General features: G+C 32.4%; 3 protein-coding genes across 5 annotated transcripts; 1 reads left to right on the top strand and 2 right to left on the bottom strand.

The window, feature by feature from the left end:
- Positions 1-4,535: 4,535 nt before the first annotated feature.
- On the top strand, positions 4,536-7,425 carry LOC125824486 (auxin efflux carrier component 2). 2 transcript variants are annotated; one of them, XM_049503873.1, is made up of 8 exons: positions 4,595-5,540; positions 5,615-5,747; positions 5,787-5,953; positions 6,386-6,614; positions 6,698-6,783; positions 6,867-7,024; positions 7,105-7,181; positions 7,275-7,393. In XM_049503873.1, the coding sequence occupies exons 1-8, from the start codon at positions 4,595-4,597 to the stop codon at positions 7,339-7,341; spliced, it is 1,863 nt and encodes a 620-aa protein (XP_049359830.1). In that variant the 3' UTR covers positions 7,342-7,393. The 2 variants fall into 2 exon arrangements, with proteins under 2 accessions (XP_049359829.1, XP_049359830.1); XM_049503872.1 differs by having other exon boundaries at positions 4,536-5,540; positions 5,615-5,950; positions 6,401-6,614; positions 7,275-7,425.
- A 4,384-nt stretch (positions 7,426-11,809) lies between these two features.
- Positions 11,810-16,243, bottom strand: LOC125824520 (nucleotide-sugar uncharacterized transporter 2-like). Of its 2 annotated transcripts, none has more exons than XM_049503914.1 (7): positions 15,904-16,243; positions 13,503-13,654; positions 13,207-13,415; positions 13,030-13,123; positions 12,603-12,769; positions 12,347-12,517; positions 11,810-12,264 (listed from the first exon to the last, which is right to left on the bottom strand). In XM_049503914.1, exons 1-7 carry the CDS (start codon positions 15,974-15,976, stop codon positions 12,018-12,020), a joined length of 1,113 nt encoding a protein of 370 aa, XP_049359871.1. In that variant the 5' UTR covers positions 15,977-16,243; the 3' UTR covers positions 11,810-12,017. The 2 variants fall into 2 exon arrangements, with proteins under 2 accessions (XP_049359871.1, XP_049359872.1); XM_049503915.1 differs by having other exon boundaries at positions 12,363-12,517; positions 15,904-16,212.
- A 713-nt stretch (positions 16,244-16,956) lies between these two features.
- Positions 16,957-21,092, bottom strand: LOC125824564 (protein trichome birefringence-like 5). The gene is made up of 6 exons (XM_049503965.1): positions 20,778-21,092; positions 20,221-20,669; positions 18,468-18,660; positions 18,145-18,338; positions 17,689-17,844; positions 16,957-17,519 (listed from the first exon to the last, which is right to left on the bottom strand). Exons 1-6 carry the CDS (start codon positions 21,090-21,092, stop codon positions 17,219-17,221), a joined length of 1,608 nt encoding a protein of 535 aa, XP_049359922.1. The 3' UTR covers positions 16,957-17,218.
- Between the last annotated feature and the right edge of the window lie 1,059 nt (positions 21,093-22,151).

Below are 22,151 nucleotides of genomic sequence, written 5' to 3'. Positions count from 1 at the left end.
CTCTATCAGATCCGACTTATTACTCATCTTCAGATTAGAGCTTCCAGACTTACTTGAGAGGTAGCGGTTCATTCCAGACGTGCCCTCAAGTTATCTATATTTATTGTTCTGTTCTATTCTAGAACTTTACTATGAGACTTGTATATTTTATTCAGATTCTGTATTAGAGGTTTGTACATGTGACAACCAATTCTGGGGTTATGTTGAGTTTATTTAAAGACTTCCGCTTATCTTTCTATCTTATTCTTGTTTTATAAATTCTATATCGTCGGGTTTTTGGGTGTTAGGCTGACGTGTCCGGTGGGATTTGGGCACGTGCCATCACATCTGGTTTTGGGGTGTGACATAAGGGCAAAGGCCTAACCTCCCCTTGTGCATGATATTTCAATTTTTCTTGATTTTGTTTTATAAAATTCAAAAGGTTAACATGTGACACCACATATGTTTTATTTTTTTCATCACCGTGTGAGTCAGTGACATACATATCAGTTATTAAATTGATAAAAACAAATACACACCACACATGCTTATTGAATAAAAGTATTAAGAGACTAATGTAAAAAAATTCATTATAGCAATGTAAAATTGAACTAGATATTAATTTATACATCAAAGTTAAACATATTATTTCCTCCGTCCATTTTTAGTTGTCATATTGTGCTTTTCAAAATACAATTTAACTAATTTTCAAAGTTAAATTACATTACATTAATTCGATATTTTAAAAAAAGTTAGATATTCAAAAACTATACAAAAAGTACTATAAATATCAATTTTCTGCATATCAATATGATGAAAAAGCACATTATAAAATGTTAGTCAACATAGTTTAACTCTAAAAAAGGAAACCATGATAACTAAAAGTGGACGGAGGAAGTAGTATCTTTTCAAGTTGATAAAAAGGAGGCCATGTATTGTACTCATTGTGACCCTCACTGCAACAAAGACAGTTTTTAGCGGTAATATATATGCACATTAACAAGGAGTGCTAAAGTCTTTACCAATATTTGTTAACTGTCATTAGATCCAATATCTCTATAAATTTTAGAGATAATTACAAAGAGTGCTCATTGCTCACTAAAAATATATAATTAACAACACTTACAATTAATTAATTACCGTTAAAGATATGAACTTAATAATAAAGGAACTCACAAATTCCTCTACAGTGGTATTATAGTTACTAGAAAAATACAATGCATATTCATTACTACTTACTAGAAAAATGTTAAGTATATATTTTTTATTTATATATTAATCAGAGGCGGATCCACCCCTCTAGGTGGGGTGCACATGCACTCCTTAACTTCGAAAAAAAACATGTATATATATGTATATCTATCTTGAGAAACTGACAAAAATTAGGATATAATTAACAATGCACCCATGAAAAAGCATAGAAATATTATTGCGCTGCTAGTACAAACTAGAAGATCCATAAATAGATGCATATATCCGAAATATATATAGAGATCAAGCAATGACATAAAATTAGGCCAATTAGGTGCACAACTAAATGAGTATGATACTAAACAAATTATAAATTTATGATTCGAAGAAGAAGCAATGTCAATAATATCTGAAGAATAAGCATGGATTAATTCTATACCATCAATCATAATAATATAGAGAATACAAACGTTATCCAAAAAGATTGTGCATAAATCACAGGTACTAAAAGATAAATTTACTCTTTAAGGAAGAACTATATAATTACTTTTTGTTGTTTTTATAAACTTTAATATTACTAATCTGCATAATATAACCACATATTTGTTATGTCCCACAAATCGTCTCTTATACGCCACATCCTCAGACAAGAAACATTAGTATTAAATAGAGTGTCATTAATTAAATTATATATTTATACAGTTGCACCTTATATAATTAATTAATTAATTTTGAATTACAGCAATTGTCTCCTAATTTAAAAAATTAGATTTTGCATGTGCATGAACGTGTGCTGTGGCGACGAGTTAGGAGTTGATCAATCAAGTCATTTGTTTAATTAATATCTTAATATATAAAATTTTATAAATCCTAGATCTAAACAAATAAATTACAAACAAGATTCTTTATATTTATATAAATCAAGTGGTTTTATCCTCTGGCTTTTCATATGATCTTACACATAACTTACAGCTGAATTATAGGATATTGTCTCCTTTTCATTTTAGAAAAGTTGGTAAATTGTCTTTTAGGCCACAATATAAGATTATTTGAGTTAAAGCCGATTAAAAATAGTTGATAAGTATGCGCTGAAATCGATTTTATAAATAAACAAGAGAACTACATTTTCAAATAGAAGTGGTGAAATGAATAATGATTATTCTTTTCTGAGTGAACTAGTAAACATATTTAGTCATTAAAAAAGAGGATTTGACAATTAACCGTTACTTTTTTGAATAAAAATGCTTAAATTGATAATAAATCATTAATATATAGTGAGATAATTAAGAGTTATGTTTTAACAAGAGTATTTTGAAAATTACAAAAAGGTCAAAGATAAAATAGTATAAAAACTTAATAAAATTAAAAATTATATATCTATAAAGAGAGAGAGGGGGTTTATCACTTAGTTTGACTTGCTTACAAACTTAAGCACTCTTTATATATATACTTAATATAATTTCATATAATTAATTAAATGCTTAGTTCTAATAACTTATTATAATTAAGTATTATAATATATTAATATATTATGCATTAACTAATTATTGTTAAAAAGTACTCCCCGTTTCTTTTTATAGGTTACCATTTCAGATTTCACGGACTTTAAAAAACTAGGTAAATTTACCATTGTACTCTTATTTAGTGTTCTCTTGAAATTAAATTTTCAATAAATGAACATAGATTAATTTATTTTGATTAATTAAATTGACCAATGAACATGAATTAATCATTTAGTTTTTCTATGTTGGTCAAATTCATAGTTTCAAGGGTAAAATAGAAAGAATAGTGTTATTTATGTATTTATTTTGTAAAATAACAAATACTACCTTTGTCCCTAATTACTTGTCTAATTTTTCTTTTTTTTATTTGTTTATTTTTACTTGTCCATTTTGACAAATCAGTAAAGGACACTTTTTTAATCTATTATACCCTCGATTATTAATTTTGAAAAAGGAAGAACTTCTTGAAAATCTTAAATTTTTAATTCATCCGCTCCATAATTAATAGGGATAAAATGAAAAAGTCACTATGTCAATTATTATTTTCTTAATAGATATACCAATTCAAAAGTAAATAAATAAGTAAAGACCGAAGAAATATTAAATATCTATTTTTAATAAGTACGCCACGTAATAAATAGTGTCTGATAAGTCAAAACTTTCCCCCCCTTTTACATGCAATCGCATGAAGAGGAAGATTAACCGAATAGCATTTAATTAATTTCTCCATTTAATTACCATACGTTCCCACCTCCTTTGACCAATAAACTACTTCCTCCTATCCATTTTTATTTATCCGTTATATTTATTAAAAATAATTCCTATTTTTTATTTATTTAATTTAAAAAATTAAGATATAATTTATCACTTAATTTTAAATTATTCTTATTATTAATTATAGTTAGTTTTCAATAATTTTTTAAAAATATTTAATTTATTATATTTAAATAGTAATATAATAAAATTAATATTCTATTTATTGCTTTGAAGATGTGTATCAAGTTAAATATTAGACAAGTAAAAGAGAACAAAAGGAGTGGTCTCTTCATATAATTACTTCCTTAAGTCAATATTAAGTGAACTGTTGGAAAATTAAAAAAAATTATAGGCTATTTTTTTTTATTCTTAAAGTAATCTTTTAAAAAAAATGGTGTAGTTAAGAACCTCATTAAAAGAAAAGATAAATATGAAAAAAAATTAAAGGCTATTTTCTACTATTACTTTTTTTAGATTATTTCTAAGTAATCTTTTAGAAAATATGGTATAGTTAAGAACCTCATTAAAAGAAATGATAAATATGAAAAAAATGTCAACATTTTTTTTAACATTAAATTTATTTGTTTTTAACTATAAAAGAAAATTTCAATAAATCACTTTATATGAATTAAAGAAAGTAGTACATATGCCATAATTTGAATTTTAATATCATTTATTGGCATAAGACACAAATATGCCCTTTAACTTAGCTTCAACTCACGTATATGTTCTTCAACTTTGAGTGTACATAAGTAGACACTCAAACTTGTATAAAATTGAACAGATAGACACACACTTTCTATGTAGCATCTTACCTAACAATTTATGTCCTACGTGTATTGTGACACGTATGATGCATATGTATTTGTTTAATTTTATATAAATTTAAGTGCTTACTTATACATATCCAAAATTGAAGGGCATAAATTTGAAATTATCAAAGAGACATTTATGGTGAAATTTTTTCTACTTTTAACTTTTATCCTTGTCTTCAAATATATAATCTTTATTAATATATTTTACATGATTTTTGTTGGATTCTCAAAATTCAAACTATATGTAATATAAAATGGAAAGAGGTAGTATACATTTCATCATCTTTGTTAGTTTACTTTCATAGTTTTCTCTCTTTTCTTCCTCATTTTTTTGGTTTTTAGTTAACAGCCATGATTAATGGCAAAGACATATATGATGTTCTTGCAGCAATTATACCTTTATATGTTGCTATGATATTAGCTTATGGTTCTGTTCGATGGTGGAAAATCTTCACCCCCGATCAGTGCTCTGGAATCAATCGATTCGTAGCGGTTTTCGCTGTTCCTCTGCTCGGTTTTCATTTCATATCTACTAATGATCCTTACTCAATGAATTATCATTTCATTGCTGCTGATTCCCTTCAAAAAGTTGTTATCCTTTTCGCGCTTTTCATCTGGCATGTTTTTAGCAAAAGAGGAAGTTTAGAATGGGTGATTACTCTGTTTTCATTATCGACTTTGCCTAATACATTAGTTATGGGTATTCCATTGCTTAAAGCAATGTACGGAGATTTCTCAGGGAATCTCATGGTTCAAATTGTTGTTATGCAAAGTGTTATTTGGTATACTCTCATGCTTTTTATGTTCGAATACAGAGGAGCAAAGTTACTAATCGGAGAGCAATTCCCTGAAACTGCAGCTTCCATTACTTCATTTCGAGTTGAATCTGATGTAATTTCACTTAACGGACGTGAACCATTACAGGCTGATGCAGAAATTGGAGACGATGGGAAATTACATGTAATTGTTAGAAGATCCTCTGCTTCTTCGATTATTTCGTCTTATAATAAGGGGATATTGCAATCGAATAACATGACTCCAAGAGCTTCGAATTTAACTGGTGTTGAGATTTACTCAGTGCAATCGTCTCGAGAACCAACTCCAAGAGCGTCTAGTTTTAATCAGAGTGATTTTTACGCGATGTTTGCTAGTAAAACAGCTAGTCCGAAGCATGGGTATACGAATAGCTATGGTGGAGATGTGTTTTCTGTGCAGTCATCTAAAGGGCCAACACCGCGAACGTCTAATTTTGAAGAGGAGATGTCGAAGATTGGAAGCAATAAGAAGAACAGAGGAGGTAATGTAGTAATATAATGCATATTGAACTGTCTGATCATCTCATCGTCTTCTGATTATAATATGTCTGGACAGGTAGGAGTATGAGCGGGGAGCTATACAACAGTGGTAGTAATGCTTCTACTAATGGATTGGTGTATCCGCCTCCAAATCCAATGTTTTCCGGACAAAGGAAAAAGGAAGTTGGAAGCGGAAGTGGAGTGCCAACGCCAGTGCCAGTGCCAGTACCAGTACCAATGTCGAATAGTAATAACAATAGTAAAGAGCTTCATATGTTTGTTTGGAGTTCAAGTGCTTCTCCTACATCTGAAGGTAATCATAAACACGCGATTAACAGAGGTGGTTCGAGTGAACTTGGAGTTCTTGATGCATCCAAAGCTGTTCTTCAACAAGAGATAGCAGCAGCAAGAGGTAATGAAACTTAAACTGTTTGATTCTCGAAAAATGAAAAGTGTCATATTAATTGAGAAGTAGTAAAGTCCTTTTTTACTTTGTCATGTCTTTTGTCTCTAGCGCATGCAGAAGATTGAAATAAGGTGTCCTTTTCACTTTTTTTGGTTTCTTGTTATAAGTTTCTTGTCCTTGTTTACTTTACTTTAGTTGACCTTCTTCAATCCATCCAAGTGCTTTTAGATTGATAAAGAATTCATTTTGCATACAAACAAATTTTAGTACTCTATCTTATTTTTCAAGCTATTGATCTCACTTTTATTGAAGCCACTACCAACTCAATTGCATCGGAGAGTCTCATTTTGAAAGTAAACGCGCTCTCTGATTGAATACGAGAGGTCTTGTTATACTCAACTATTGTTATTTTACTTAACTTGTGTTCGTTCATGTGTTGACTTAATTGTTATATAGAGAATGCAAGTTCGGTTAGTAAAGGAAACGTAGAAAAAGAAATCGAGATTGAGGATGGTTCGAAGAACATGGAAGATGGAGAGAAGAAATCACAAATGCCTCCGGCAAGTGTCATGACAAGGCTAATCCTTATAATGGTATGGAGGAAGTTGATAAGAAATCCAAACACCTATGCAAGTTTGATTGGACTCATTTGGTCCCTCGTCTCATTCAGGTATTTCAAAAATATATGTGAACTTTCACCTTGCTGGTGAGCGTTCACCTGCTGGATTAATGATGTTGTCAATTTTTTTGCAGATGGAATATTCAAATGCCTTCAATTGTGAAAGGTTCGATCTCAATTCTATCAGATGCTGGTCTCGGAATGGCTATGTTCAGTCTAGGTATATACATACATATATCATTCATAAAATAAAGGATTAAGTAACTAACATATATATATAACACAATTATATTATGTATATAGGTCTATTCATGGCTTTACAACCAAAGATCATAGCTTGTGGAAAATCTGTTGCTACATTTTCCATGGCAGTTAGGTTCTTAACAGGACCTGCTGTTATTGCTGCTACTTCGATTGCTATTGGTCTTCGCGGTGTATTACTACATGTTGCTATCGTTCAGGTATATATACATTAACGATAATAAAGTCATAAGTTTAACTTATATATACTGACGTTAATTGACTTATATATAACTTGTAGGCTGCTTTGCCACAAGGCATTGTTCCGTTTGTGTTTGCAAAAGAATACAATCTCCACCCTGATATACTTAGTACCGCGTAAGTACTTTTGTATACATTTAATTTGAATTTAAATTCTGAATCTGCTTCTGCTTTAGCGTGTTGATTGTTTAAATTGTTTTTATTTGGCAGGGTTATATTTGGAATGCTAGTTGCGTTACCAATTACAATATTATATTATGTGCTTCTTGGTGTGTAGACGTAGGCATGGGGAACAGAGACAGATAAGTTCAATGGATTCAACAATATGGAAACTACTATATGCTCCTCTAGCATGTGACTACTTAATTATATTATTATACAAAAAAAAATGCATTAATTTATTTTCATTCTTTTTCTTTAATTTTGTAGTTTTCTAAAATTTTATAGTTAGCTAGCTAGGAAGAACTTGTCATCAATAGTACTAGAATTATTAATTCATGTTGAATTATTACTTTCATTTACGAAGTAATATTAAAGTTGTAGCTAGTTCAGATCTAAACATTTGACATATTGTTTCAGTCCAATTGTAGCGGTGGTACTTTCTATTAATAGTTTGCAGGATTCTAGAGTAGGAATAGAACTTTTATTTAGAATAACTCTTTGCTTGCTTCTTTCGATCAACTCAGCGGATGAGTGACCTTATTCGACATTTCTTTCTCTTAACGGCTAATAATTCCTCTAAAGTCATTGCTATTGCGCTTAACACAACTACTTCTTTACCTTAGGCCTCAATTAGTAATCATAAGACCAACATATTTTTATCCCGATCGAAATAAGTAGATGTGAAATCTGTAACTTGAATTAGCAGTCGAACTGTGAACTATTATCACTCGTTAGGCCTCTGAATATAATGAGTTTGAAAGAGTGAAAGTCACTTGACTCTATTGAAGCCTCTGAATATAATGAATTTGAAAGAGTGAAAGTCACTTGACTCTAACGAGAAGGGTGACTTATTGACTCTTCTACTTTTAGTACTGTTTAAGTATGAAAATAGTTAATTATTTTATAATAAAATAGAAGTCAAACGAGGTAGATTTGATCCTTTTTCATTTTTGCAGAAATTAATATTTATTTTATTTCGATGATGTTACGTTGGCTAAATTTGACTATTTGTTGAGTTTTTTTCAAATATTTGTACATGCACGTGAAAGATTAAATTCAGTAAAATCATAGTGGGAAAAAGAGAAAATTTAGCTTCAGTGCATTGTTCCAAGATTTCCTATTCTCATTTTTAAAATTTTGAAATATGTGAATACGGCCTTTAGTAGGAAACTGGCAATTGAACACTTTTGAATGTTTACTCAATACTTCCTTCGTTTCTATTTATGTGTCGTATTTATTAAAAATAAATAATTCTTAATATTTATCATAAAAATCAATGCATAAATGACACTATTTTTCTTAAAGTTATTAGTCCTGAAAGTATGAATTTGACCAACATTGAAAAAGTAAATGATTGATTCATGATTATAAATTAATTTATGTTCATTGATTGAAAATTTGACTTTAAGAAAACACTAAATAAGGGTAAAATAACAAAACTTAGTACATAGTTTCTTAAGAGACGTGAAATCTAAAATGGTGGCATATAAATAAAAACGGATGAAGTATATTTGTAATTACAAGTTGTTTTCTAGTTCCATTAATTTTACTCCCTTGTATTCCCTTCGTTCCTATTTAGTTGTCATCATTTAAGAATTCACGTTCCTTAATAAACTACGTAAGTTTATTAGTTTACCATTATTTAATGTTTTCTTAAAGTGAAGTTTTCAATCAATGAACATTAGTTAATTAATTTGATCAATGAATATGAATAATTTACTTAATTTTTCTATGTTAGTCAAATGCATATTTTGAAGGCTAATAACTCTTAATGGTAAAATAAGAAGAATAGCGTCATTTATATATTGATTTTGTAAAATGACAAGTATTAAATAATATTTATTTTTAATAAAAGACGACACGTAAATAAGAACGGAGGGAGTACTATTTAACTCAGTCAATCACCAAAGTTTGTACGTATCCACGGCACAAAATTCATTGCAGTAAAAAATAAATTTGTCTGAACCTCAAAATCTTAAAAGTATCATATAAATTGAGGCGAAGAGAATATTTTTTTTTATTATGAGTTGTGTAGAAGCAATATAATGCATGTGATAATGTTCCTCTAAGTCTGAACATAATGGATCTTACCAGCTCTACAAGTTTACAAATTACAACATCACATGACCCAATTTTGATTTGTAGATAAATTATTACTTATCATATCTAGTTAATTAAAGTACACATACTTTGGAGCCACTAGAAAGAAATGGATGCATTCTCTAACTTATCATCCAGCTAGATCTATTTAAAAATGTGTAGAATTAAATTTTTTTTACACTATTGTTTTAATTTAGCTGTTTCTAGCAAGTTATTTTTACATTATCCAAGTTATGATATATACCAGGCTTATACGAAAAATTATTTATTTATTTATATATATATATATATATATGGATCCGGCTTCCCTCCATTACCCTTTCCCTCCATTTCGTCAAGTGCACGTCTAGATTACAATCTAGAGACGTGTCATATTTAAAGTTTAAAGGTCAAGATTATATTACATTAACAAATATCATAACCATAATTAAGTTAACTAATTTTAAAAAATTACTCTCCAAATTTGGTAAGAAGTACAATATATTCCATACAAAATTTGATATTTATTAATATCATTAATTTCATATTATATTTTTATATTTAAATATTAAATATATTAAAATTGTAGAACATGAAACATTTATATTTAATGTGATAAATAATAATCTTCAAAAACATTTGCATTTAAAACAATATTATCTTCTATTTCACAAAAAAAAAAAAGATAAAAAAATATTTATTAAAAAAAACATATATTTTCCCCCCTTCAAACACAATAGCCACATTTTCTCCTGATATTTCATGTTTAATTCTAAAAACCTTTCATCTTTTTATTTTTATGTTTATTTTTATTTCATGTCTTTTATTTTATGATTTTTTTCCACACGATAATTCTTAACTTTTTTTTGTTTTGTTTCTCAACATAGTATTTATAATATTTCAAGAGCAAAGTTTACTAGTACATAAATTATTTAGTTGATTCTCACCTTAAATATCATATAATTTAATATTTAAATATAAAAATATAATATGAAATTAATGATATTAATAAATATCAATTTTTGTATAGAATATATTGTAATTCTTACTAAATTTGGAGAATAGTTTTCTAAAATTAGTTGACTTAACTATGGTTATGATATTTGTTAATATATATAATCTTGACCGTTAAACTTTAAAAATGACACATGTCTCTAATCTAGACGTGCACTTGACGAAATGGAGGGAAGGGGTAATGGAGTGGAGCCGGATCCATATATATATATATATAGCTTGAGCTAAGCTAGACAGCAAGGTGTCACGGCCTTAAATTTCTACTCCCTCCATTTCAAATTAATTGAATTGTTGAGACATTTTTCATTTTTCAAATTAACTTAATTGTTCAATTTTCAAGATTACTTTTAGAATGTTCTTTCAATTTTACCCTTCATTAGTTAGTATTAGAATTAGTTATTGATTAATGTTTAGTTATTTTAATCATAAATTTAACAATAATTAATAAGGATAAAAATGGAAAGTTATGCCAAATTTATGTCTTAATCTTCTTTTCTGAAAAGGAGTAAAACACCTCAACAATTTAATTAATTTGAAATGGATGGAGTATTAAATATATTGTGCGGCACTTGACAATTCATTCACGAACTTTATAAAAAATTCATGAATAAATTGTCAAGTGCCGCACGAAGAGTTTAGTTGGAGTCTAAGTTCGTGACAAAAGGCTCATCTGAAAGTCAGGTTGAAAAAAAAGGATGAATAACCGTTACGTTTGACTCCATATATATTTTCCATTTTTCGTACAACAATTTCCAAAAGATTTTGCGTGGGAAATTGTATTATTGGCACATTAATTACTCCATCGCTTCATTTTTATTTTTCACTACTATCATTTCAAGAATAAATTTTCACAAAAAAATAATTACTTATTGTTTCTTAATAGATGTGTAAAATTTAAAATAGATAAGTAAAAATAGGGTTGTTTAAAATCGAACTAATATCGATAATCAAAATAAAAAAAAGTCGGTAATGGATCATTGGTTTAATAGTTGATTTTTATATTATCGGGTTATCGGTTCTTAAAGATTTGATATTTTTTCTGAACGAATTACCCAATCAATAACTTGATAGTAAATTATATTTATATACATTTAGTATATAAAGTCCTTAACTTAAGATTTAAGAATTCGTTTCATATTTTTAATTAGTCAAGTACAAACATTTGACCGTTGGAGATTGATATGACAACATATGTATGTGCTTAATTGTGTTTTTGCCCTAGTTGGCAATCATATGGATATTATTTTAATTTTCCACCCAGTGTCTGAAGTCCACAATGGAGCCCGACTAAATCCGAATTGCGCACAACAAGCATACGGATATGATAGACAAAAGAAGTGAAATTTCACACTTTGACACAAATAACAAAAATATCTCAGAAAATAAGGATAGACATTTCATTGAGAGAGAATTGACTCCATAATCATATACATAGCAGTGAAGAATGACTTGTACTCCATTCTTGTGTTTCTTTTTGGTCTCCTCATTCTAGCTAACTGTTCAAGAAGACGAATCCAATCGTCCCCTTGACAAACATTACGTATAGCAAAAGTCATTGTACTTGAATATACAACGTAACTTTATAAAACGCTCATGTTAGCTATCATTTGTTACCAAATACAGGGGGGCGATAAGCTTTACGTGGTTAGTGAATTGCTCCTCCATTCACAAAACTTAATCTGTTGGTCCAGAGTTTCACTACACAGATTCATCAGCATGACTTCCATCTGCATTTTCTTTGCCTAGCTTTGATTTCGATAGAGATTGTTTAGAGGACGAGGGCTGCAAGTTAAGGTAAGTGTAGAGAGACATACCAACAAGAGCCGTAATGGCTCCTAGTATGCTAATTGGACCCGGATTTGAACCAAAGATAAGAAAACCTCCGAGTAGAATGACACACGTTTTAAATTGTCCAAGTACCACATGAGTTGTTGCAGATGTTGCCCTAAATTAGACGAAAACATAATTAGAAGCATAAATAATAACGAACTTTGCAATTTCCAAATGATGTACTAAGCAATGCATACCCAAGTGCGAGAGCACCTGACCACTGAAGCAAGAAACCAAGAACAGCCGATGCACCAATGATTGTCGAGTTGTAAAAGTTCCACTTAAATGAAAGGACACCGGGAGGATCAAGATATGGCATCAACATCACCAGAAAGAATAATGTAATCGGTGTGGTTTTCCACATTAGCCTGTCACCAGAAATGCAAATTTGAGGTACGAAAATACAACGAACTGATTAAAATTTATAAGAAGGAGATTCGTTTTGGAGCATACGCCAGGGCAGTCCAATTCTCCTGCTGCTGGAGATTGGACCACAGTATTTTATTAACTGCACTTGGTACTATCCATGCTACTGCAATGCAAGCACCAAAGAAATGAAACTGCAAATCTGTCACCGTAGCAACAGCAACACCTACTGATACAACAGTGAGTGCAAGCACCTGAAACATAAGGCTACAGATCAATATTCTTATCAAGGGAGATGCAGACGGACCAAACGGAAATCATTGCGTTGAATAAACTGACCATAGTAATCGGTTATCATAAAAGGCATACTCACACTTACTCAAAAAAAAAGTAGGAAATTTTTCCAAGAATACTGACGGCATATGGAAACGAAAAACAATGCGTAAAGAAACTAAACCTAGCTCTCCACTAGGTTACAAGCATACACTGTATATTAGCAGTAAGAAGCAGTTACCTTTAAGAAAGAAATTTTCTTCCGAAAGAGAACAAATTCAGCTAAAACAATAGCTGGTGTTACTGCAATCTTTGCCATCTGATAAAATCCTACACTGGAAATATATCGTGCTTGTTAACTATCAAGAAAGAAGACCTGTTAAGATTTCAGAGGAGAATAGATTACCATAAGTCTCACCTATTATACTTCAAACTCACATTTGCAAGCCCAGTCGAAAGTGACATAACTATACCAAGAGACAACAACGATGAATATTTTGTCGATTTTGATGGCGTAGACAAGGAAAGGATGGAGAGAGCATTAAGAATTGCCATTATCAACCAGCTACAGACATAATGTAGGAAAGAGAGGAAAATTGGATAGTTAAATCCGACTGTAACAAGAACCTGGAAGAGAGAAGAGGAAAGCAAATGTTACGATCTCTAAAAGATGTAATATCTACTTTCAGTTAGATTAAGGTTAAGTAGACTGACCAATTTGTTCATCAAGATGATACTAACAGAAACAAAAAAATTGAATGTCAAAGCAACCGTAGGCCCCCATAAGGTAGTTTGTTGACGCTTCCCACCTCCAAATTCTCGTAATTTGCTAAACAAAGACGCCCGTACCTCCTCCAATGCTCTTCCTGCATCAAGAAAAGGAACATAGAAAATCTTTTCTTCTGTAGGAATCAATTTGATCGTTGAACAATAGACTACTAGACCATGAGTATCAAACATCTTGTAGAAAGAGCTTATGTATTTCATAAAGTTTAGCTTTTAAGTGCAGAGGAAAACCATTCATAAGTATTAGAACAGTTAGCTCAATCGAAGAATTTGTGAAGACAATGACTTGATAGGAGCAAAGGTGAAGTTATGGAATATAGTCATTGTTCCATTTAAGTAAAAACTCAGGGCAAACTGGGAGAATACATATGTTTTCATTTTGGTCAATTGCAAACATATATCACAATTGGTTGCTAACATATGGAGTATTTTTTTCTTTTGATGACCGTGGAGACAAACGCTGGAGTCCAAAGGGTTCAGGTTGAGTAGGACCAAAACAGAATATTTGGGGTGCAAATTTAGCGATGTGTTGGATGAGACAGATGTGGAAGTGAGACTTGCCGCACAAGTCATTCCTAAGAAGGAAAGTTTTAAGTATCTTGGGGCTGTAATCCAAGGGAGTGGCGACATCGACGATGATGTCACACATCGCGTTGGGGCTGCTTGGATGAAATGGAGGCTTGCCTCTAGAGTATTGTGTGATAAGAAAATTCCACCGAAACTTAAAGGTAAGTTCTACAGAGTGGTAGTTAGACCGGCCTTGTTGTATGGAGCGGAGTGTTGGCCAGTTAAGAACGCACATGTTCATAAAATGCATGTTGCGGAGATGAGGATGTTGAGATGGATGTGTGGGCACACTAGGAGCGACAAGATTAGGAATGAGGTTATCAGGGAGAAGGTGGGAGTGGCCTCTGTGGTGGACAAGCTGAGGGAAGCGAGACTGAGATGGTTTGGACATGTGAAGAGACGGAGTGCAGACGCCCCAGTGAGGAGGTGTGAGGTAATGGTGGTAGAGGGTACGCGGAGGGGTAGAGGTAGACCCAAGAAGTATTGGGAAGAGGTGATTAGACAAGACTTGGCTATGCTTCACATCACCGAGGACATGACTCTAGATAGGAAGGAGTGGAGGTCGCGTATTAAGGTTGAAGGTTAGTAGGGTTAGCGGGTTGTCTTCCCTTGCGAGGATTTGGGTTGTTAGCGTTTGGAGCAGTCCTAGCCTTTTGTTGTTTACTGCGTTTCACTCCCTATATCTTTCTTGTTATTGTCTCATTGGTTGATTATACGCTATCTTTTGTATTGGCTGTTATGTTTGCATATATCTCTCCTGTCACTTAGATTTGATGTTCTTGAGCTGAGGGTCTCTTGGAAACAGCCTCTCTACCTCCACGAGGTAGTGGCAAGGTCTGCGTACTATTTACCCTCCCCAGACCCCACCTAGTGGGATTTCACTGGGTTGTTGTTGTTGTTGATGACCGTGGTGTCCGGGCCAGCTTTCGCACACCTCGACTAATTCTACGGGATACGTGTCACCTCAAACCATCAACAGATACCAGGTAACTCTGTCCTAAACTGATTCCATGAGATATGTGTCACCTCCCAGGTAACTCTATCCTAGACTAATTCTAGGGGATACGTGCCACCTCCCACCAGCAACAAGCAACATATACCAGGTAACTCTGTGCTAGACTAATTCCAATGTGCCACCTCGCAGGTGGCTCTGTCCTACACTAATTCCAGGAGATACGTGTCATCTCCCACCATCTCCCACCAGTAACAAATACCAGGTAACTCTATCCTAGACTAATTCTACGAGATATGTGCCACCTCCCAGGTAACTCTGTCGTAGACTAATTCCACGAAATACGTGCCACCTCCCAGATAACTCTATCCTAGACTAATTCCACGAGATACGTGTCACCTCTCACCAACAACATACAAGATAACTCTATCCACCAGGTTGGGATAGATGAAAAAAACCACCTAGTGTTATTGTCTCTCCACTGAGTTTTGAACCGAGACCTCAGGATTCCAAACCACTTCATTGTCTACTAGACCACACCATTGGAGCGCTAACATATGAATACAGATTTCTCCTCCCAATTCTTCAAATTTCTAGATTAGTTAGTTGGTGATGAATTCCATACAACAACAAAAAGATCAACAGAAATGACAAGACAATGAACACCAAGAATCCATAGAAATATCCAATTACCCAATAACAACCAAATCCCTCAATAACATAATGTACAAAGATTACAACTTTACACATTTTAGCAAAACCCCACAAGGAAAAAAGGGGAAAAAACTAAATCTTGAAGTAATTAAGTACCTTTTTCACCAGCATCACTGTCCTTCCTCTTGAGTAATTTCCTCACATCTTTTCTCATCAAAAAACCCATCATCTTTCTCTCAATCTAACTAATTTCTGTATCAGCTAGCTACCATTCACTCAAAATAAATGGAAGAAAATGACAATCTCAGAAATTAGTGAGTAATCAGTATTGATTTTTTTTTAAGGAAAGAGGGTTTTGTCGGGCTAAGCGGAGTGATTTGAGTTAAAAGGCTTAGGTACAAGTGACAAAGCGTATATTATTGTCGGAGAAAATCACGGGCATGCACCGACAGTTGAACATCATTAATTGGAATTTCGAAGTAATAATAAAAGATAGAGCCGTTTAGATTTGAAGTTAATCATTATTATTACACTCTCCGTTTCATTTTATACCAGTTAGTTTGATTCGATATGAAGTTAAGATTATTGAAACTTGTGATCTAAAATAAAGCATAAATATTTATATGGCTATAAATCATTTTATTAAGAGTAAAATAGATATTAAAATTAAATTATTACTTAATATAAAAATATGTCCATTTCTGAATGGATAAAAAAGAAAAATAAGTTATAAATTGAACGGAAGGAGTATAAGTTAATGGGTCCCCACTCCATTGTGATCAAGAGATTAGGTCAAGTAGATCATTATTTATTTGTAGGACCACATTTAAATACTTCCAAATGAGGATTTAAGTTGAAATTAGTTAATACTATAGTATTTGATTGTTATTTTTTTTGTTTGCTTTTTCCACCTAAAAAAAGAAGATGAGTTAAGCATCGATAACAACTCTAAATTTGATGTAAATTATTAGTTTCATTTTAAAGTATTGATAGCCTTAAAACACCCCTCTAATTGACTAACTCAACTTAAATAAACATACGATTGCCACATGACATAGCAAGTGGTTTCAAAATCTTGTAGGAATGAGGAACAAGTATTGAAAACACCCCTAAACTTGATGAGAATTTAAGGTGCAAAATTAGGGGTGTATTTAAATTCAGTTAGTAAAGTAGATGAATGTTTTTAAGGTTGTCAATAGTTTGAGGATGAAACTAATAATTCACGACAAATTTAGAGATGTTTTGAATACTTCTCTAGAAAAAATAAAATAACATTGCTAATTGGTGAAGCAGCATAAGTTTGGTATTACAAAACTTGAAGTGAGTTGATCCTAGAAATAAGAATATACTGTCTAATTTTAGTACAAAAAAACTGAAATGATGCAACTTCATTCAAAAATGATTTAACTATATTCAACTCATTTTACAATGTTACAAGACACTCTTACATTTGCTGCACAACAGCCTCAGCTCATTGTTGCAACACTAAAGTGGCATAGATTAGCTCATTCCATGCATCGGGGACTCCCGGTAGACACCAATGGCTACAATCTTGCTTACCCTTTTTACCAACCTTACCATACACAGACGGGTGGCCATCCTTGCGGAAATTTGTTGACTGTGTTACGTTTAAAAGGACTACTGGAAACTGCATTTCCTTAATCACCTCCTCCACAATCTTCATTTTCAAAGGATAGTTTCCAAGGATTGCTCCTTTCGAAACAGGTTCACTCTCTTTATTACAACTTCCACCTGAATCCCAATCTCCGCCTCTGTTTAAGTACAAGTAAACGTTACACAAATTTGTACTTCATACATGATACAACCAAATGGAAATGCTATTTAAGGTCGACCTTGATGAGTTAATGAGGCGAGTTTTTACTTGGACAAACCTTAGCATTTGGTTTCAAAAGATTCTATTGTGGAAGCAACAGTAAGTACCTATAGTGAGCTGAAGAGTAGCCACGATATATAATCAACTTTTCACGGTTCATGTTTTCGTCAATCCACTTAGCCCAGGTCTTCAATGCTCTCCTATAAGCTTCAACGGCATCAAATTTAGGGTATATTTGCTCACCTTCTTTATAATAATTTTTCCTACACCAACAAAAATCTCATCTTAGATGCCCCTGCAGCTCCATTTAGTCAAACTAGAAAAAACACAAGCACTGAAAATATACAGTAGAAAATAATAAAAGATATTGTGTTCAAGAGACCGGTTCGTTTATAAGGATTTCAGCCTTGAAGAGCTATAATGCTCTCAGATCACTATAGAATGATAAGTCACATGATCCTCCAGCTCAGATAAGAGAACCTCAGATAGCTAGTAAGAAAAGATATCTCAGAAAAGAACCGCAAATGATATGTTGCATATATCATAAGAAGAATAAAACACACCCCCTGGCAGTCTTTCCATGAGTCCACCAATGCCCCGTATTGAAGATAAGAATGTCAGCTCCCTTCCAACGATTAGATGTTTTGTCGATGCGATCTATTGATAGAGTTGGATTTGAGCTTCCTTGAGGATTGATACGTACTCCTTCTCTAACAAGGAAGTGTGAGCGCACGAATTCAACTGTGCAGTTATAATCCTGCAAAACCATAATATTTTAGTCCTCATTGCTCTCTTTTCTAAGAAGCTTTCGCAACATTTCATCATTGATATAAATGGTGTCAGTTTAGCTAGAATGAAATCTTAATAAATGCATACGCAAAATCACCTCAAATTTGAAAACATAATAGCCTCTTCCTTTTGTTATCTTATACCCATGGATCTCGTACATTTTACTCTTATTAGTGAGGCCTTCACGAAGAAGGCAAAGGAGAGATTCGAACTGGTTCCGGTTCATTGAGTCCCCAACCAGCATCAGCCTCTTTCCTTTCAATCTCTTCAAAAAATCTGATGGACTAAACCTACAAAAAAATATAACTGGTTTAAGGATACAAGTTCTATAAGTAGTCCCCTGAATCAACAAATGACTGGCAATTTATCAACGAGATGAATAAGTTCTATCATCATATGAATCAGTTGAAATCTAGAGCACACCATTTGACACACAACTTTTACTAAGTCGAACTCCACCCTTAGTATTTTTAACTATAACGTGAAGTATTTTACTAAGTTGAAATCGTGATATGATATCGCATGGCCAAACGCCTACTTAGTCTAACAACATGAAGAGAAGAAGACTATTACACAAACAGGATTATAGCCTTGGCAACACAAAACAAAAACAAGAGTACATCCTTGGGAAATAGTCAACCAAATCTTTAGTGTAGATACTAATTAATACTTGCCAATTTTCTCCAACAGTCAAAACGTATAACAATTACTAACTCCTTATCTTAACAGTTAATCTATTTATAGTAGCAGGTTTTTTCTGTACTAACAACAACATACCCAGTGAAATCCCACTACGTGGGGTCTACGGAGGGTAGAGTGTACGCAGACCTTACCACTACCTCATGGAGGTACAGAGGCTATTTCCGAAAGACCCTTGGCTTGAGTGCATCAACCCAAGTAAAAAAAGAAGACAATGAAGAAAGCATAGCAATTAATGAGGAAAGCAGTGTAACGTCTACAAGAGAGAAACAAAAATAGCATGATAATTGGCATACAATAATATGCATGTGGCAAGAACTACAAGGATATGATTAGTACTACACTAGGCACTAACAAGCCTAAGCCTTCACAAAGCAAGACAATACTTTACCCCTACTAACCTTTTACCCTAACACGCGACCTCCACTCCGTCCTATCTAAAATCATGTCCTCGATAATTTTAAAAAAGAAATCAATTTATAGAGGTAGCACATTTGCATTTATTATCTTCCAATTGAACAATTGCAGACATTACAAATTATTGTGGAATTTACCCAAGTGATCTTTCGTTCCTGAGACCTCCTTCCATTTGCATTATCCTCTACATATCAGACACACTTCCAGTAGTCGATTCCAATACGATTTCAACTAGAATGGTAAAAGGACAGGCTAATCATGGGTTTATTATCAGAACGGCACACATAGAACTTGCAAACTTGGATTACAAAACCATCTCTTTCTTAAAAAGTTGAAAATCTTCCTTTAACCACAGACCTCAACCATCCCTTTCTTTCAAGAATCGCAAATCTTTCATTGACAAACAGCCACATAATAAGACAAAATATAATCTTTATGGAAACCAGAAACTTTTGGTCCAGATAAGGAAGAAGAATTCATTCTGTTTAAATGATTACATTGCACTTCACTCTCCATTAAAACTGTTTACCTTACTCGAACACAGAGCTACGATCGAAAACACCCAAATATATAATCACAATCACAATGTAGGAAATCAATATTGGTTACTCATTGTTGTTTGAATGTCCAACTCATGTAGTTGATGGAAAATGACAGCTCAACAAAAGACATATAACTACAAAATAACTTCAAAGATGCATCATTTACAAAGAAGAATGAGTAATTTAAGTTACCTTGGAAGATGACATCCATATGGCTTCCATGTCCATTTAAGATATTGTGAGTCTGGCCTACCATTAGTCTGACAATCAAAAGCCTCATCCACATAAGGGCAAGACCCTGGTTTATAAATTGGATGATTCTCATCTTTCACCCAACTTCCCTTAAAAAGATCACAACTTTCTCCAATGGGTCTTGAGTTTTTCTCAACTAAACTAGATTTGGGTGTTTCTGATGTTACATCAAGATCAGATTTTGACTTCTCACTAGAACTAGAAATAGTCTCAGGTGAAATAGGTTTAACCAAATTATCATCAAAATCAGTTTTAGCCAAAATGGGTATCTCTGTATTAGCCTCTAGTCCTTGAAATCTTGATGTCTCACTAGAATTAGAGATAGCCTCTGATTCAACCAAACTACCATCAAAATCAGATTTTGGCAAAATGGGTATCTCTGTATTAGCCTCTAGTCCTTGAAATCTTGATGTCTCACTAGAATTAGAGATAGCCTCTGATTCAACCAAACTACCATCAAAATCAGATTTTGGCAAAATGGGTATCTCTGTATTAGCCTCTAGTCCTTTAAATCTCGATGTCTCACTAGAACTAGAAATGGTCTCTGATTCAACCAAACTACCATCAAAATCAGATTTTGGCAAAATGGGTATCTCTGTAGAAGTCTTTGGTGAAATGGGGTTAACCAAACTATTATCAAGATCAGATTTTGGTGCAATGGGGGTCTGATTTTGCAAGAGTATAGGGGTTTGAGAAAGGGTATCTCTGTAAACAGAGAGTATTTGAGTAGGTTGAACAATTTTTCTGCTGAAAAAGAAGAGAGTTGAAATAAAGAAGAAAAGGACAAAGAATATACAAGTATAACGTGCCATATGAAGAAGAAGAAGAAGAAGAAGACGGCATTATGACTGATTTTGTAGCCATGTATAAGGCCGACAAACATGAATTCCTATAATCTCTCAACATAAACCATTTTCTTTTGGTAAATACTAGTAATAATGAGTCAACTTACCATATTTAAATTCAGAATTATAGTAATTCCTTATCTACCAATCTAATTTTTCCACAACCCTTTCTATTCTCAAATCAAATTACTCAGGTAGGATATCTACTAACTTTGTTCGGATGTATTATATTATATTATATTATATTGTGTTGTATTATGTCGTATTGTATTGTTTTAATGAATACAATGTTTGAATAAATTGTATTGTTCATCATCGTTACATAATGTTACACATTCATAATTTGAATGATAAATCTACAAGAAAAATAGGATACGGGGTACAATTACTATAAAAATGTAGGATAAAAGATTAAAGGGAAAAATAACAAATATACCCCCCGAACTATAGTAAATGATGCAGATATCATCTGTCATACTTTTGAGACATTGGTGTCCCTGCTGTCCAAAAACTAGAACATATATACTCTTTATACTAACGGACATATACGTGTCATAATTTTATCTATTGGCTGACATTTATTAATTATCGAATCGACGGATAAGATTGCGCCACGTGTCCCTGTTTAGTCTTCCATTAGAGTGAAGGGTATATATGCTCTAGTTTTTGGATAGCAAGGACACCAATGTCCCAAAGTAGTATGACGGAGGGTATCTGCATACCATTTACGATAGTTCGAGGGATATATTTGTCATTTTTCCAAAGATTAAATATGATTATTAAATAATAAATAAAGATAAATTGAGATAAAAATATTAAAGTAATGAATGAATCACATCAAATTGGTTGTTACATAAATGAGTCTTTTCATTGTTACCTAACAATATATTTAAAATATATGATACAATAAATATTTTGGTTTTAAACTAACAATATAATACAATACAACGGGTAACAACAATCCGAACGAGATATAAATTACCATAACTTAAGTAATTATCCCATGTGGAGTATTTGAAATGTCAA

This window comes from Solanum verrucosum, unplaced genomic scaffold, assembly GCF_900185275.1.
Source record: "Solanum verrucosum unplaced genomic scaffold, falcon-dt-bn FXZP01000022.1, whole genome shotgun sequence".
NCBI classification, from domain to species: Eukaryota; Viridiplantae; Streptophyta; class Magnoliopsida; order Solanales; family Solanaceae; genus Solanum; species Solanum verrucosum.
This window is presented reverse-complemented; position numbering and strand designations above follow the sequence as displayed.

Excerpts from the sequence above, each read along its gene's own strand:
- LOC125824486 (XM_049503872.1), top strand. The coding sequence starts at position 4,595 with ATGATTAATGGCAAAGACATATATGATGTTCTTGCAGCAATTATACCT. Across the intron at positions 7,025-7,104 it reads TACATGTTGCTATCGTTCAG|GCTGCTTTGCCACAAGGCAT; the intron begins GTATATATACAT and ends TATAACTTGTAG. Across the intron at positions 7,182-7,274 it reads CCTGATATACTTAGTACCGC|GGTTATATTTGGAATGCTAG; the intron begins GTAAGTACTTTT and ends TTTATTTGGCAG.
- LOC125824520 (XM_049503914.1), bottom strand. The coding sequence starts at position 15,976 with ATGATGGGTTTTTTGATGAGAAAAGATGTGAGGAAATTACTCAAGAGG. Across the intron at positions 12,770-13,029 it reads AGAAAATTTCTTTCTTAAAG|GTGCTTGCACTCACTGTTGT; the intron begins GTAACTGCTTCT and ends CTTATGTTTCAG. Across the intron at positions 12,265-12,346 it reads TCAGGTGCTCTCGCACTTGG|GGCAACATCTGCAACAACTC; the intron begins GTATGCATTGCT and ends CGTCTAATTTAG.
- LOC125824564 (XM_049503965.1), bottom strand. The coding sequence starts at position 21,092 with ATGGCACGTTATACTTGTATATTCTTTGTCCTTTTCTTCTTTATTTCA. Across the intron at positions 20,670-20,777 it reads CGAGATTTAAAGGACTAGAG|GCTAATACAGAGATACCCAT; the intron begins GCTAATACAGAG and ends CAAGGACTAGAG. Across the intron at positions 17,520-17,688 it reads TACTCTTCAGCTCACTATAG|AGGCGGAGATTGGGATTCAG; the intron begins GTACTTACTGTT and ends GTACTTAAACAG.